The 18,367-nt window shown below is 43.5% G+C and overlaps 1 protein-coding gene across 1 annotated transcript; it reads left to right on the top strand.

Annotated features, from left to right (window-relative positions):
• The first annotated feature begins 11,114 nt into the window (after positions 1-11,114).
• LOC129597004 (uncharacterized) lies at positions 11,115-13,744 on the top strand. Its single transcript, XM_055494421.1, has 2 exons — positions 11,115-11,322; positions 12,990-13,744. Exons 1-2 carry the CDS (start codon positions 11,213-11,215, stop codon positions 13,324-13,326), a joined length of 447 nt encoding a protein of 148 aa, XP_055350396.1. The 5' UTR covers positions 11,115-11,212; the 3' UTR covers positions 13,327-13,744.
• Positions 13,745-18,367: the final 4,623 nt, after the last annotated feature.

Consider the following 18,367-nt stretch of genomic DNA (forward strand, 5'->3'; position numbering starts at 1 on the left):
AGCGTTATAAGCAGCGCAATTAGTGATTCCTGTGCGGCTGTACACTCTACATAAGTGTCAGCTACAAGTAAGAAGTCGTCAAGGTATGCAACAATTTTAAAGCCGCGCCGGCGCATCATCCGTGCTATAGCCGTAGAAATTCGATTAAAGATTGATGGGGCACACGCTAAACCGAAGCAAAGAAAGTTATCGACAAAAAACTGTACTGGCGCGCCCGGCAACTGCCATCTAAAACCCTGATACTGCCTGTGTGGTGGGAATATAGGTACCGAGCGGTAAGCGGCTTTCAGATCAACAATAGCGTAGAAAGTGTTATGGGTGCTGACGGCAATCGCGTAGTCAATAGATTCGAACGTAAAGGGCGCAGGTGCAGTGTAAGCATTTAAGGGATCATTTGCTGGACGACTGCAGTCAGTAATCGGGCGCAGCTTATTGGTACCTTTCTTAGGCACCGTACCGATAGCCTGTATGCGCGTGGGTTGTTGTGTTTGAACAGAGATTAAACCTGCTGCTAAATCTTCGCTGAAAAGTTTATCAAGAAATGCTTTAGCCTGTGGAGACAATGCGGATGTGTAATTAGCGGTATCAGAGCTACCGAGCGTTTGATTAGTGTCAACTATGTGAAAGCCTTTTGTTATGCCTTGCAGTAAGAATTCTGCATCAGGGTCATTAATTAATTCAGCCTGCCATACTGTATGCTTTTGTGTCAGTTTACAGCGTTGCAAGAGATCAACATCGCAAGACAAGGCCAGACTTTTATTACTGTCGACAGAGAGAGCATTTTCTTGGGCCAGCGTGCCGCACTCATTAACAGACTGACATAACAAGTTATCAAGATTGTGAGAAGGAGAATAACTGTAATTAGAAGAAGAGCAAAAACAACCAGATTCCGAAAACAAAGCAGTAACTGCGCTTTCATCTCTTTCTCGCGATGAAGGGCTAAGTATTGGCGATAATGGGGCACTGCAGACGGCCATGGTCGGTGCGATTGCAACGGTCGCAGCGGTGGACGAAGCGGCAGTTAGAATTCGGCGGGCAGCGGTTTTCGTTGAAACGGATGCAGAGTGGTGGTGGGTTGGGGCGGTTGTTGGCGGCATTAGGATTGCTGTAGGTGCGAAAACGACCTGCATGGTTGTTGTTGCCGGTGCGGTTGAAGTCTGAGTGAGTGGCGGCAAACAAATGTTTAGCGTGAAAGTATTTTCCACCAATTGCATCGCGGGCTGTGGCGTTATCTAAGCGGCAACCTTCAAACGCGGCTTTTCGGCGGAAGTCGTTATCAAACTGCAGTACTGCTTTAGCGTAGTAGTCCTGCCGTTTAACTGCCAAGTATTCTAAGTAATCCAGATACTCAGCGAGAGTACTGGCATGCTTCGGGGATCCGGCAAGGAGTTTGGCCAGCGACAGACTGCCGCTCATGAACTCGTCAAGATGCAGGTCCAGTGGGTCAACTTTCGATTTAGTGCGGCCGGTGGCGGAAATGCGCGCGCGGGCGAAGACAAACTTATGCGGGCGGGGCAGTTTGCGGGCCAGTGTTGGTAACTTGGCTGCATCGTCAAGACAACAGTCAGACTTACTTGAAGAGGACGAAGACGAGGATGATGAGCTGGAGGAAGAAGAAGTGGAACGAGAGCGTGACCTTTTGTGCTGGGATCGAGCTGTGACGCGGGCACGATCATCCACGGTCACGGTGCGCATGTGGTTGGCAACGTTGGATACGGTCAGTGTGCTGGTGCTGGCGGCGGGTTGAGGATACAGGTACTGACGGAGAACAAGTTCGTCGCGGAGGCTGCAAACCACAGTCGGTAGCAGATGCGCTGGGATAAGCTTAAGATCCTGCAGATCTTGAAAGCCGTTATCACGCAGGCGCTTGCTGGTGGCTGCTGACAAGCCGTACTTCGCAAAGGGGCACGGTGGCGGCGGTGACGGGGCAGGCGGTAAGCCATCCAGACCGTCCTCATCGTCGTCAGATTCGTCGTGATCGGCATGGATGGACATGACATCTGTGTCGCGTTGCACTTCCACGACCGGTGGTGGAGGGTTGTAGAAAGCCAGGAGACGATTAACCAGGGCTGTCTTGTTGCCGGACACTGGTAACTCGTTCTGTGCTACGAGGTCACGCAGCGCTGGCTTAGAAATAGCCTCTAGTTGCTCGCGAGAAAACATTGTAAACGTCGAAACTCGCTAACGTTAAAAACGTTAAAATCAAAAGCGTTGAATCGAAAGAAAAATCTTCTCCAGGCAAAACGGGCGAACTAATGGCTGCCGGCTGGTGGTCAGCTGCTTTATATAGGCGAGTCCAGGTGGTCAGGAATGGGAGAGCGTTTGCTTTACCTGACCAGGGGAGGAACGACTGACCAATGCGCGCGCGGTGGTCAGCGGATAACTCCGCCTTCATTATAAAAAGATTTCCCCAAAGAAATCTTAATCTTAATCAGCTGGATACAGTCGTACTGGATGCCGCTGTCCATGCTGATATACAGTGGTGGCGCGATTTCTTGCCGACATGGAACGGCACTAATTCGTTCATAGATGTGGATTGGTCAACAGCGGATGTGTTGCAGTTATGCACTGACGCGTCGTTATCGTTTGGTATCGGTGGTTATTTTGCCGGTCGTTGGTTTTCTGTTAAATGGCCAGCTGGCGTGGTTATGGCGGAGTATGGTATCGCACTTTGTGAAGTAATTCCTGTGTACATTGCCTGTCTGCTATGGGGAAAGTTACTGGCCGGCAAGAAAGTTCAGTTACATTCTGATAATCTCGCTGTTGTGCAGGCATGGTCTAAGTTTTGCTCTGCTGATTTGCAAGTAAACAGTGCTATGCGGAAAATATTTTTCTGTGCGGCTCAGCATAACTTCGATTTACGACTTGTTCACATATCTGGTTTGTCGAATCATGTTGCCGATGCTTTATCACGTGATCAGCTAGTTAAATTTCGTCAGCTTTGTCCTAATGCCAATGCTAACCCTAAGTTCGTACCGGATGTGTTGAATGAGTTACTTACTGAATAGCATGGATTCTACCATTAAATTGTTATTAAAAAATCATATTGCATCTTCTTCTCGGTCCGTTTACAGTATTGGTTTTACCACTTATCGCAATTTTTGCCAGCAACACAAATATCAGCTTAGCTGCACATCTTTGTTGCGTTTCATTGCATATTTGTTCGAGTCTAGTAAATCATATGCGACGCTTCGTGTATATACATCTGGTGTTTCTAACTGGCTGTGTGAGCATAGAAAGTTTGATTTCACAAAGTCGCTTGTTATTACTCGCGCGGTTAAAGGCTTTGCTCAAGGTTCCGTCGTTTCTTTGTCTGCTACAAACAGATCTGTGTGCCCTTTTCGATTTATCTATAAGTACTACATATTGCGTAATGATCTGGATTAACCTAATAATTATCCTTTATTTACTTTTCGGGATGGTACATTTCTCGCTCGCTCTCGCTTCGCCGGCATGTTGAAGGCACTTTTGCACGGTATTTCTACACTTCGCTGTATTACACCGCACAGCTTCCGTATCGGAGCTGCGACTACTGCCGCGAACTGTCATCAGTCGGATATCTGTATTAAGCGTTCCGGTCGGTGGAAGAGCGATGCGTATCAAGGTTATATCCGCTCCACTAATCCTGTTGACGGCTTGCGACCCTATGTTTGACGCATTTGGGGGTTTTGGGGGGTTGTTTTGGAAGTGTGTAGTAATGGATCCGCTGTGTCGGTTACCTTTTGTGGAGATGACCTATTGGATCCGCTGCGTCGGTTACATAGGACATCGATACTATGTATTAACCCCCCCCCCCATCGATACTAGGTATTAACATCGATACTATGTATTAAACTACCATTAAAGTCATTGCTGAGGAGTTTGCGGAGCCTGTCTTAAATAGAATTAGCGGAGCTAATTCCGGTTAAGACAGCGGAGAAGGATGAAAGGCGGATCGGGGAGATGCGGTTGGGCGCCGGTGGGGCGCTTGGGCAGTGGTCAGCTGTAACACTGTATGTTATGGATAAAATCATGGAAAGTTTGTGTATGTAGTGGTGCGATTGATGTAGCTGAGTGCAGTGTCTGAAAGTTAGTTCTGTGGCTGCTTGAATTGTGTTTGGGAATTTCTGCCCACCCTCCCTCCCCCTTTTCCTTATGTTTTGGAAGTGTGTAGTAATGGATCCGCTGTGTCGGTTACCTTTTGTGGAGATGACCTATTGGATCCGCTGCGTCGGTTACATAGGACATCGATACTATGTATTAACCCCCAAACTACCATTAACCCGTTCCCGTCCATCCCTGTCAAATGGCAGGGTGGCGGACTTTATTCCCCTTCCAGCTCATAATGAAGGAAGATTAAGTTCAATGATTTTATTTCACAGCAGGGATGTTGCTGGTTGTTTAAAAAAATTCGACCATCAAATGAAACACGTATGGGGCACACAACCATTGACCAAAGATGACCGAAATGGCACTTTTTGGGTTCGTAGAGGTCTTGGCTGCTCCTGCAGCTTTCCCATTACCCGATAATTTACCGATAAATCACTCAAAGAGACCCGGTGGCTGACATTACAAAAGCACCAAATGGTTTGAAAAATAACTGGACAGTGGGCAAACAGAGTCATTCAAAAATTTCCTGCCAAGTTTGACAGGAATGGGCATGGCGCTACTTTAACAATAAAACTATAAATTCTTTATAAAATCTCAGATACTTGGTAAAAAGTCCCACAAGGAATCAAAAAAATCAGGCAAAAAGAGTGCTAAAATGCCTTGTGCTTCGGTGGTCATCAAACTGACCAATGGTCAACAACATAGAAAAATTGCCAACATTCATGTTTTTTGTCGGAAAATTTAGGCTGTTACTTACAAATAAATTGTGAAATGTAAGAATAAATGTGACATTGGCAAACTGAAGCTGTTTGGTATCTTTTTTCATTACTGTTCTGTAGGTTGCTCTGTATAGCCCTAAACATAACAAAGAACTGCAAGACTTATGGTCTTTACCCAGTTCAGCATAGGATGTAATGGCATGATTTGCATCGCTGGGAAGGTAAAATTATATGAAATGTATCTACATATTACCTTTTTAATTCTGTGCAACATTCCCACGTTCTATGAGTTACATCTTGCAGTCAGTTATTGTGGTGTAAATGCGTGATAGCGGAAATGACCTTGCCGGTAGTGCCGGTGCCTTTACAGCGTTTAATGCAAGTTATGCCCTGAGGGAACCTGTCACTGAATTTTTAGGGGCAGGCAACTTTAGACTGCATAGTTTACTTATAGTTCAGTAGTTGTACCATCTAGAAATTAAAAACTTCACTAAAAGTTAAATTAAAGCAGGAAGCGGCAAGAAAGTACATATGTACTGCTATTACTACTGCAGCACAACATGCAGTATAACGAAGGTATAACTGACAAAAACCGCATATCTAACTGTTCTGATATATTCTGTTGTTTTTATCTGACCTATGGTCATTTTGTATTGTCTTAATATAAACAAAGTGGATTCTGCACCTTTGTTAGCCTATGGCCACTCGGAAACGTATTTTTGTGTAATTTTATCATTTGTTGACCAATGGTCATCTCGATGACCATAACAGTATCTGACAAATGTAGGTCTTGTCAAAACGGTTCTTTTAAGGGGTCGTGCTTCTCAGTGCGATCTCCCCATCGTTTCCTATGAACTCCGGCGTTTTACCTGCCAAATGGCAGGATGCCCATCCCTGTCAGTTTGGCAGGCTATCGCCCTGCTTGACCTATGGTCAAGAAAATTCCCAAAAAATTAATTTTTCTTGATTGAATTATTTGAGGAAGACCCACCAATTTTCAGTTTGGTATTCACGTTCCTTCTGGTAGCTGACTTTGGTGGGTTAAAGTCATTGCTGAGGAGTTCGCGGAGCCTGTCTTAAACACGGATTAGTTTTTCGAACGTTGGCCGAGACTGTACATTAGACAACTACACCAAAACTTTACGGCCAGAAATTTAGAATTTGGGACTGTTTATCGGAAATGGTCACCAACCACTCCTTTTCGGCGTACATACGGTAATTAGTGCACACAGAAGGTTTAGGATTTTCGGCTTCTGTAAAAGTACTGCCGCTCAGTAGGTACGTAGCTTGTTCAAACTTCTGGAGGATCGCAGCGTTCAATTGGACAAGTGGTACTCACTTGTCAGCAGAACGCACCATGTGATATCCTGAATGTATCCTAGCGTAGCCTACATTCAATGGGCTGGGATCATAGCACCAGAAATGTTAGTAATACTTTGTCCTTTGATCCTTTTGTTACAGTACCAGTGATTAAACGAACTATGTGTCCCGTTGCACGAAAAGGCCAAATAAAGCATTAACCAGATTCAAGATACCGACTTTTTCAAAAAATTCTAAAATATTTTTTTGCAGGTTCAGAATTGCAACCCACTGTCCTTTCCGAATCGATGCAACCTTTAAGGTTAAAGTTGTCCAGTTTCGGCGTAATGACGGTCTCAATTATCGAATTTAAGTTTAGGGCGATATTATTGTTTAATGTTTGTATTAATAAGAACAAAAATTTCGCAACCTGTATGCCGAATGCCGACTATACGTTCCGAAAATGGTAAATCGTTTGACGGTGTTGTGTCATGCAACGGTTGTAGCCGACGGCAAAGGTTATTTAAAACGGCGTTTTGGGAAGATTAAATGGGACGGTAAGGTTTTGAGGGCGGCAAAGGCAAAGGTAAAGGTGAAGTTGAAAAAGGCAAAGTTAAAAGGCAAAGGCAAAGGGGAGGCAAAGGTAATCTTGGCCGACCCCTGCAGCGCTGCCCAGAGGTTTGTTTTAAATGGTTCCGTGTGCGTCTTACGATTTACTCATTTTCAGTAAGCTGCTAGCGGAAAGTTTAAACACCCACATTGACCTTTATAGGAAGTATATTCGCTTGCGTAATATTTGCCGTCCAAACGAGGTCTGCTTTGGAAATTCAAAGAGTTATTTCTCGGTGAGAAATTACACTTTGAATCTCCAAAGTGGACTATGAAATGCATCAGACATTATACGTTGTTTTTTAAACAATGGCCGATGAAGCGCACAGGAATGCTTTTCTGGTTAGCCGAAAAATATGTGCCCTGGCATGCTGATCATAAATGCAGAAGTCACGCAAAAATTCATATCGATTTCCAACAGCATGCCACATGCCAATGCAGATGGAAACCGCTGTGGAATTTGGCTGAGTTTTAAAGTTTGTTCGCAAAATTGCCGGTAGCTTTTGCGAAACTTCAATTTTTAGATGTCGACGAACATGGAATTACGGCAACACACTGCCCCAATGATGCGATCATTCTACACATGCAACTATTTCCCAGCATTCGAAGCCAATCGGCCCTTTCTGCTAATCATCTGGGACAACGGTGCTGACTTTCCGCCGTTCACTGGAAGAATCGCCAATCCCAGTCCGGCACTGGAGGATTACTGCTCACGTGATAATAAAAACGCACCTTATTAGACGACATTATACCTGTACATTTGAAAACAAGCTGGTTAGCTTAAGCAGCTAATAATGGTTTGCATCCGTGCGAATTCGACTGCTTCTCCGAAATGATATGCGTCCTCGATTTATTTTTTGTCTTTTGCGCTAAGACCGGAATTACAAACCTATCTGTCTTCAGCGCTCTTGTCTTCTGTCATATTCTTGGCGGAAAAACGAATTACGATTAGACGTGCCGCTCTGCAATGCTTCGCTGTCAAGCCCGCTGGAAGTTTTCCGGAACGAAGAACTTAACAAAACCCGTCTCCTTGCACAGTCCAAACCTGAAGCCACGGTGCTCATGCGGATGAATAAATCAAAATAATAACAAAGTAAAAAATGAGGTGATAATCATTGATAGCCCAGATAAACCAGTAACTCATAAATTAATTAATCATATATTTAATAAGTTACGCAAAAATAAATTTCTTTGCAAAAATAATATTACCGAAAAAACTCGAAACACGTAAATCAGTAAAAATTGGCAAATAAAATAAAATTGGTACTTGGAGATACTTTGTATAAGACGTATGATCTCGAATATACTCTGAACAAATATTACGTATATCAGAAATACGTGGATAAATAAATAATTTGAGCCTCTAGTTTTTTTGAGCCTCAGAGTTTCGAGATTTTAAAAATATCTGGAAATCTGGTTACTCCAATATGTTACTGTCAAAAGTGTCTTTATGTCTAAATATCTAAAAGCCTCCTCCGCGATCCGTTTACCGTATTCACTCACGCAGCGGCTTTGTGATACTGGTGGTAGTATGGAAATTCATTAATCTACGTCGCTCTGTGATTCAGGTGGCTGCTGGGGTATTCACTCAAATTCGTCCCTCTGTGATACTGGTGGCAGTTTCCAAACTTGCTAACCTACTTCACTCTGTAATACTATTGGCACTTTGAAAACTCACTAACCTGTGTTGATCTGTGCCAAATTGAAACACATTCAAATAACTTATTTTTAAAATCTTTTTTGTTACTGGAACTACCGCGCAACATCCGGTTGCGGAGCTGTGAGGATGACAAGACTCCAAAAAAAGTCCAAATGCATTAAATGCAAACCGATCTCTTCAAATTTTGCACGTAAATGCCCATAACCATGCCGAACGTTTTTACACCGATCCTAAAATTTATTGTACAATTTGAAAATATGTAATAATGAAAGTCTAAATCGGTGTAAAACCGATCTTCGTGGCCATATGCATTTACTGATTTACTTGTAAAATTTGAAGGAGAACGGTCCATAATGAGACTTTTGGTACACCGGAACGCATTATAAACTTTTTGGAATTCTGTTACCCTCATAACTCCGCAACCGGACGCTGCACGCAAAAACGTATTTTACACATACAGTATGTATACAAATCATTTGACTACAGAATGTCATAGAGCAAGAGAAAAAAATTTTGGGAGTGCGCGAAAGTAAAAGATACCGTGCATCTACACGAATTTTTAAAATACGGGACGATCTCACTGTTACATAAACTGTTTCTGTGGTTCACCGTTTTGACGATTCGGATGATTTAATCTGCGTAAGTAAAAGTACATAACCGAGGTCCGAGGAAAAACTGGTCGATGTACTAAATTACGTAAAAGTTAGAACAAGCAGCCACAAAATTGTCAGGAATTTGTTGATTTCTGCATCCATATTATGATTTTCCCTTTTTCAGCTGGTTAGCATACAATCGTCCTATATCATCATAGTGCGGCAAGTGAAGACAAAAAAGCAACTGCGCAGCACACCCATCCCCAGCACGGATTAAGGTTATCCAGATACAGTAATGAAGCAGCACACTCCTCGAAGGATATCCATTCCCAGTAGCGCAATACCAGTTAGTGCTCCCTATTTTTTCTTGCACGCGGGACGATTGATGACGCTAGGCGAGGGAGCAGGTGCCGCTGGACGAAGGACGGGGGCCGGAGGTGGTGCTGGGCACTGAGAGGGCATCAGGCAGGCCAGTCCACTTCCCTGGTTGCGCACCGTTCCGGTCTTGCACACACAATTGCGTGGCACGGGGCAGCTCGACGTCGACTGTGCACACGTGGGGAAGCGATTGTTGCAGGTTGCTTCGCAAGGGGGACAACCTATCACTTGGCCACTGGGACAGGTGTTAGACGAAAGGAAAAACAATAAGTTTAGTGAAGACCTGCAAGTATAGTGCCGTAAACGCTTTTCTTCAAGATCCCCGAACTTACACAGTTAGCAGACACAAGTAAAAACGTCACTCAATCGTAAATGCCTCGTGTCCATATGTACTTGCCATATTCTAGTAGAATGCCAAAAAGGCACTTCGGTTTTTCTGAAATTTTTCTCGCTTTAGCCGTATGTTTTCATACATTGCTCAACAGGTGTTATGTTAATTGCACAGAACAGCAAAAGCAAGTCGTGCGATCAGCCGTTATTCATGCAGTGCGCCACATGCGCGTGCGCTGCCGGTTGGCCGTAACAATATACTGCATGAAAGCGTACGAGTATGCTTATTGTTAACGTAAAGTGAGCAAAATACGAGAAACATTGAGGAATTTTACTCGTAAGGATTTCGTAGCCATGTATTCAAAATAGCCAGTTTGCTTACTTGTCATCCTTTGGGTTTCCCGTAGTTTGTGCTGCGCCGACACCGAACAAATGCGTTGCAACTGCGCAAACAGCGACTACCACTAGTGTTATCTTCATCTCTCCAGGACTAATAGCATGCGCAACATTTAAACATTTATTGCATCTCGTTTATGAAGAGTTTTTGTGCTCTCTGCAGCTCGTTTTATATCGTTGCATTTCTAGCACCCGCTTGTTTCTGTTTCCGTTTTCTGGCATTTAACTTAATTTCTTTTATTCTTTTGGTGGCCAAAGCGCCGGAACGCTGTCACGCAGCCATCATCGGTAATTACTAATTACTCATGACAGCAATCACGAATAAAGTCATAAGCATTTGTCCCTGGGATATTCCCTTGTTTGCCTCCACTTTCCGTCGAACAAGCAAAAACTGCTCGCTCATAAAGACAGAATAAAAAACACACAATCGTGTGCCCGATCATCACTGACGACCACGAGAAAGTGCAGTATTGTCTCAACTGTCGTCCTGTTTAATTAACTACGGTGCCAAAATTCGTGAAAGGCTTCTTCAATTGTACTATTTAATAGTAATTTGAAAGTCATGCACGAAAAAGCACCCCTCAGCAGCTCACGCCAGATGCACTTGCTAGTTGCTCGGTTCGAGTAAAGCAACTGTCACTACGCAAGGGATAATCACAACTGGATCTTATGTGCATCTGTCACCTCGGGTGACAACTGTAATCTACTCTATTTTTCGCGTAAAGTGGCATCGAAGCTTGAACAAGGATTGATTGACGCTTTTGTGCTGAGTAGACAAAAATTAGAGATCACGATTAACTTCCATGAATTTTGTTCAGTGTAATGGATATTGAATAAACACGCTTTGCCATTGCAGGACTTGTCATATGCATGATTAAATTACCGGTTATTGTCTGAAGAACAGGAGAACTGTCTAAAAGCGGACATGTTTCCAGGCACAATTAGAGACGTACCAAAATAAGTCAATTACTTACTTTGACGGACGGGTTGCACTTAAAGGACGACAGCGTTTTAAACAAGAAGGGTCTGTACTCGTATAAATACTGCTGCAGTTTGATTTCTTATTTGACCCAGCAAACACGCACGCGTGCGAAACACTCAAACGTTTTCCATTAGAAGCTAACTGTAAGACCGTTGCAATGCGATTCACAGCGGCGACTGCTGTCATCGGCAGCGCGGTGGTTCTGCTCATCACCACCATTAGCGCGCAAAACCTTACGACATCCGGGGGGAGCCCAGCGGACGACCGGTAAGAATGCCTTGTAATTTACACATCTGTTTTGTCTGAACTGCATAATTTTGGAAAGGGTAATCAAATAACAAGAGACTGTCAGGTACTGTTCAATTAAAAGCATTGGGCGTAGCCGGATTAGCGATTCGTGCTGGGAAATGTAGTAGAGTATCAGTTATTGTTAACAAAAAAATTATAACATCATTTCCGTTCAGTCAAATGAAAGGCAAAGTACACATCTTGATACATTAATCGTTCCACTACTACGTATCGCTGCAGACTTTACGCAGCAGCTAAGCGGCAATGCTAAAGTTGGTATTTTCACTTTAATTCAAAAGTACCGAACAACTCCGAAACGGACCAAGAGAAAACTAAAACCAATCCAATTCCAAGGCACACTCGCACTGCGTTTAAAGGTTCTAGGTCAAGTGCACGAATACATAATTGCCAAGTTTTGCAGTCGCACATACACACAGAGTGGACAACGGACAGTACGTACATCTCCCTTAATAGCCCATATGCTTATGATTGATAAGACAACACGATAATTACCAGCACATTATCCATAAGGCACAAGACCACTGTTTACTCGATACTCGTTACTAAATATAAACGTTAATTGCTGTTGATGATGGACACTGGCCATATGTGCGGCCGTAAGCCGGCTGTTTATCTTGCCGGCAATGACTGCGTCCGGTTATGTGCCGTATGTCCGTAACAATCTTAGTAGCCTGATTTTTTTTGTTGAAGGATTGATTTAATTCATTGTTAACAAAATCACAGCAATGCTGCCAAGAGAAACAACATCGAGCCCTAATTATTCCCGACCAGCCAATCTAAATGCTTAAAAAACATCCTCGTTGTCTCTCATGTCATTAAAAGTTCCGAGGACAGACACTGATTGCATTACGGGTTGATTAATGGATTTAATTACAGTTAAGTCGTTAATCCTAAATAACAGGATGTTGACCACTGTTACGAGTGCGACTGGTTGAAGTACGGTTTGTATGGATAGTCATACCGTGATGCGGTTGAGGAGGAAGAATCTGCATGAATCATGATCATATTATCATTCTACAGTGCGTATAAGCATAACTACACGATGGAAAGGCAGTAGACAGAAAGAGCTTTCGTACATCATAAATTTGCTGCAGTTCTCCCATGAGAAGTTAGCGCAGGAAGATCAAAAATGTGAATGTTTTTCATTTCTCAATATGCACAACTAGCTTTGTCTTGATAATACTGTAGATGCCAGATGAAGTAGCTAGTAAGTAGTAAGTAGTCCGTTATACGGGAATGCTCTGCGTAGTCCGTTATACGGGAATGCACACGCTGCTCGGAATAAACGATAAAAAATAAGCTTTAAGTGAGCGCTGCACGGTGGCGGAAACAAGCGTGCTCAGTGCCCGACGAGGAAAAGTGTAAGACAAAATAAACCCATTAGGTGCGGTTCAAGGGTTAGTCGCACGGCTTTAGAACGCACCGGCACGGGTGCGGCGAAATTTTTTATTTCAGCAGTATTTTCAGTAATGTATATTAAAATTTAAATGGTAAAGCAGCAGTCTTCTCCTGTCGAAGGCATCCGCCTGTCGTAGCCATATTTCTCCAGCCACCAGCTAAACGTAAATGCTCCATAAATACGTTATTTCAGTAACTGTAATCCCCATAATATCTTGTGCATGCAGTGCAAACCACCCTGTTCTACAAATGATTATTGACGCCGTCAATTACGGCTGCACGGACGAATACTTTCGTGGTTGCCGTTGCAACGAGCAGCAGGGCCCCTGTGGATTATGCGACCCGACCTGCAACAACCGCAGTCCCAAATGCCCGGTCAACTGCAAACCCGGATGCATGTGTAAACCGGGATACATTCGCACCGCCACCAACGGCTGCCAACCGGTGCAGACATGCCCACAACCCCAACCACCGCCTCCGGCTCCAGCCGTTGTTGCACCTCGGCCGCCCGTGGCACCACCCGCGGCCCCCGTCGTCAATCGTCCCCCACCGGGATGCGGGTAAAAACTGATCGGGAGCAAAGTGGATCTGCCATGTATGAGATCTAGGCAGCTAATACCTTAGTCAATTTTCAGTGATTAATCTTGATAAGCTGGTACGATTAATTCGTGTTTGGTGATGGCTTTTAGACACTTTTCGTATATTGCTGCGCTAGTAAAAATTTGGGATCGGAAAGCTAACATCCATTCTTAAGCAGCGCTCAGCGTTTCCTTGTAGCGGCGGTCAGATGTAAACACTCATCATACAACATATAGTGCTGAATATAACTATACAGTAACACTAAAGATTCTGGATGTTTCCTTTTTTCGAGATACTTCGCCCTTGCTCGCATTCCAGACATTTTTGTAAGAAGCATTTATGTAGGGAACTAAAGGTCACGGTGTTCTCCGCGTTGTTCCACATGACAGAAGCGCTTCAAACGCTGATTACAAACCGGATGTTGTGTTTTGTTCAATTTTGTACGCGAAAGTATTCAAATTTCTTAATATGGAGCAACGCAGGGAAAAGCGTGTCTTTGGCGTCCGGTATGTGGATCCATAATGTAAAAGTGTCCGAAATGGGAAAAACGTCCATGCATATTTTGAAATTTGAGCTAATATCTTTAGCGCCGGCTTATTTACGTACTCGCATAGCATCAGGCTAACGGCCACATTTGTACTAATAATTATCTTTTAGCGGCCTCCGAATTGTGAAACGAGCAGTCAATACAAAATGTGCCGCCATTTGCGCAGATAAAGAAATTTATTAGTCATTTCCGTGTAGAACAACAAGACTCACCATGGTCAGTGCGGTGAACAATGATTTTAAGCATGCCAGCAAGTGTATTCTGTAACGAATAGGACTTTTAATAAGTGTCACGATGCAAGTACAAACTAGTAACGGGAGACATAACAAACAAAAAGGAGATTTACGTCTTATTGTAATACCTGCGTGCGCCGGCAATGATTTATTCCGATAAGCATAGTTTATAACGACAACAATCCGGAGATGGTCGGAGCGTTCGTATTGTCACACCTGACAACAGATGTGCTTGCCTGGTTCGAACAGAGAAACTGGCACTTACACAAGGTCAACTATAACAGTATCATGATATTATGTAGCCTATGGTGGCAAGTGGAATCGGTTAGATGGTTTTTACATAAAGAGGCATCGGAGCTTGAACACAGGGAATGGGAGTCGATCGGCATTTCTGCGCTGAATAAACACAAATTAAATTCATGACAAATTTCCGATAACAGTAACTTTGTCCGGCGTAATGGACAAATACACATAACACTTGGCCACTGCAGGACTTGACACGATTACTTAAATTACTGGAGAACAAGAGAACTGTACATTATAGCTAGTTATTATAAAACAGTGGCAAATTGGCAATGTGGTTCACGACGGCGATTGTTGTCATCGGCAGCGCGGTGATCCTGCTCAGCACAATCAGTAACGCGCAGAACCGTACGGAATCCGGAGAGAAGCCATAGGCAGGCCGGTAGGAATGACTTCTGACTAGTTCCAAAAACCAGTCTGTATGTCTTAACACCATAAGTCTGGAATACATCAGTATACAGCTCAGCTGAATGAAATAAGGGCGATTCCGAAGTACTTAAAGTGAATAAAATGAGGAAGATCGAAGTAGTGATAGTCTGTTCGTGTAGTGTATCAAAATCTTAAGACGGTTCAGCATAATGCATTCAGAAATTATTAATGCATCCGGTCCCGCCATCGGTGAGATTTTCATTTCATCACCTTCTTTTGTGATTCAGAAATTCTTATTAAAATTTAAATGGTGAATCAGCCAGGTTCTCCTGTCGCAGGCGCCTGCCGCCTGCCCCGCACCCGGACATTTGGGAGTGTGACATTTCGCCGCAAATAAATTCGACGCAAGACTTTTCGCCGCGGGACATTTTGACACTGGGACACTTCGGTTTGGGACATTTTCCATTGGGACATTTTAACTTCGAAACATTTTGACGCAAGACGTCTGGTAGCGGACACTTCGCAGCAAAAGAATTGACCCGCTAATTTTCTGGATTTCTTGGAAGGCTTCTTAGGTTTTTTTAGGTTCGAATGGTTTCTTAGGTTTTCTTAGGTTTTCTTAGGTTTTCTTAGGTTTTCTTAGGTTTTCTTAGGTTTTCTTAGGTTTTCTTAGGTTTTCTTAGGTTTTCTTAGGTTTTCTTAGGTTTTCTTAGGTTTTCTTAGGTCGTTGAACAAAATGTCCTTCAGCGATTTGTTGTTTCACCAAACGTCAAGTCAACATCTTGTCGGTCAGCAAATAGTCGTCAGCAAGTTGTCGATCAGCGAGTTGTCGGTGTGCCGCTGCAAAGAAGCACGAAATTTTTGTGATTGCTCGTAGTTCTTTTACCATGTATTTGAAATGCGCCGGATATACGGCTGTATGTTTAACAAAGGACGCACGGCTAGTTCACCCTTGGGCGAACAGCAACGAAACTGGACGCCGAAACCGAAACTGAATGCCAACACATTGAACACCATCATATCCTTCTCACCTACAACACATCAAAGGCAACGGCAGCACCTTGCTGCGGGGCAAAAGGAAAAACAAGCAACTCAGACGACGAAATCAAGCAACTGAAGACTCTACCAGACTTAGAATCTGGTAGATGGAGAAAACACTAGCAAAAACAGCAAAGCAACCTAACACCTACCCGACTGCCGCAGATAGAAGTGGATCTGTAATCGGAAAATGGCGGAGTAGTTGCATAGCAGTTTAAAACACAGCATCCATTTTGTGCAGCTCGTTCCCATGTGACGACGTGGAGAAACTGGACGAAAAAAAACACTCGTGACACATATGTAGGTATAATTCATATGCATTGCGCAAGCCGAATTCAAGACGATGATTTAATCTCTGGCTGTGTAATACATAATCAGGAGGTAGCATGTATTCTATTCCACCACGCTGACGCTGGTTGTGGAACGCCTTTACGCGTAAAAGCAATCTGCAGCCAGCGGCAGCGTGGCGGAATAATATTCGGGATGCGACAATACAACAACAGCCAACTCACATAAGCAAGAACTATCCTTTATTTATACCATAGAAACACATCTTTCACATAAAACAGGAACAATATTCTTGTGGGACTGGTACATCGTCTGCATGCTCAGCACCCGATATGGATTACCGGGATAAAAACCACAACAAACCTTACAACTGTTCGTGGGAAGTTAAGAACAGATAGGTACACCCTTATAAAAGGTTGCCGTAACGTGAGTGTAAGAGTGCTGAATGAGTCAAACTTAGGTGGCTTTCAGGAGAAACAAGAAACCGGAAAATATCATGTTTCTGTGGGCTCTTCTCTCTTTCACAACCAGAAAGAGGATCCACAGAAACTTGAAAAAGACCGTCAGACCGGTTAGGGTTGGAGATGCCGCCGGGATGGCTGTGTGTGCAATTGACCGAAACGTTTGTTCTCATGATTAGTAACTGTAATATTCCGCAGATTTAGATAAATAACCCACACGTAAAATAACCCTAACGTTCGATAAAATTAATCCTAAGCCTAACGTGTGATAACCGGCAGTAAGTCCTTTAAACTGTGCCTGGTCGATGCAGCCGCGACAAATGCGATCAAAAGTGGCACTGTGATGCTCGAACGGGAAAAATCGTTAAAAGTGACATAGTCGGTAGCATTTTTGCCTCTATACAACGACAGTGTACAAATAACTGTACAATGTGTACAAAGCTTGAATTAGTCAGTTGAGCCGACGGCAAACAAGGAACGGTGACAGGCAGCTTGAATTCTTAATCCAGTATGGAGAGAAAGCAGGCAGGTGGTATGTTTAGCGGAAAAATCTACCCAATCTTCAATTGTAAACATTTCCTCTTTACATCCGCGGCAGGAGAAGATCACACTCCATTAACTTTTTTTGGGTAGGATATCGAACTGCTGGTTTTCTTCCCAACCACAGGATCAGCAGCGGTGTTGTTCAAATATGAACCGTTGGATACTTCTGAACTGTGCCTATCATGTCGCCGCATTTGTCACACACACCGGATGTGCGGAATCTGCGGATACATACAGTATTCGATTTATTTCAGCTAGCAAATCATTCTTTGCTAATGATCTCTTTGTTGTTCTGTTACAGTATTTATTTGCTTGCTGTAAAGTAATGTTGCATATGTATTTATGGCATGCAACCTTTTGGTGCTTGAGCTTTTCCGTTCATGTTACCCAGGAGACCTAAATGATGCGGACACTGAACAAACACTCTGACTTACACTGGTGCACCTCCGAAGGAACTGATAGCTGTTAAATATAAACTTAAAAGACACCCTGCAGTTGTCAACTGTACAATCAGGCGTGCCGAGGGAATACGGGGCGTAGCGTAACGACGATTGTTTTTGGTCTACGGAATGGCTGTATTAGCCAGTTTGATTATGACTGAGATATTTAAAAAGCGCGCTAAATAAAAGTTTATTTTGGATCTCATAGAGAGGGCATGCGTTGTCCGGGATATATTCAGGATGTATAAATAATTCAGTACTTAATGTTGCAGAGTGATGTTAGTACTTGCTGCTACTGCTCGACACTCTAACGATCTGCTTCAAATTCTCCAAACTAGTTCAGTTTTGAAAAAATTTAAAAAATGGGTAATAAATCGTAAAAAAGTGCTAATATATTATATAAGTCGTAAATAAAATTTATTTCTAACAACTGTAAGGCTTTGTCCCGAATTCAAAGCGGATCTCGCTGTGTTACGGTTGCTCAACCGCAGTGGCCACACCTACAGATGCGGTACGCGAAGCCACCTCGCGAGGTGGAGTTGCTGTATCGCAACGAGATTCGCTTTAAATTCGGGACGGGGCCTAAGTGAACATACGATGTAAGTCATTGCTAAAAACTGGTCATAAATCATTTTTCACAAACGTTGTAGCGACAAGTAAACGACGCTCACACATCACAAGTTCTGTGCAAGAGTAGATTGAAAGCCATTCAAATACAGCGAAGTCGCCGCCCTGGCCACGTGTACAGGGCAAGAGCTATAACTTGGGACAGGGTTTGCTTTTGCACAAAACAGAGTGTGACAT

Source organism: Paramacrobiotus metropolitanus, unplaced genomic scaffold, assembly GCF_019649055.1.
Source record: "Paramacrobiotus metropolitanus isolate TYO unplaced genomic scaffold, Prichtersi_v1.0 Parri_scaffold0000099, whole genome shotgun sequence".
NCBI classification, from domain to species: Eukaryota; Metazoa; Tardigrada; class Eutardigrada; order Parachela; family Macrobiotidae; genus Paramacrobiotus; species Paramacrobiotus metropolitanus.

Coding starts and splice junctions, on each gene's coding strand:
- LOC129597004 (XM_055494421.1), top strand. CDS start 11,213: ATGCGATTCACAGCGGCGACTGCTGTCATCGGCAGCGCGGTGGTTCTG. Junction 11,323..12,989: donor GGGAGCCCAGCGGACGACCG/GTAAGAATGCCT, acceptor TTGTGCATGCAG/TGCAAACCACCCTGTTCTAC.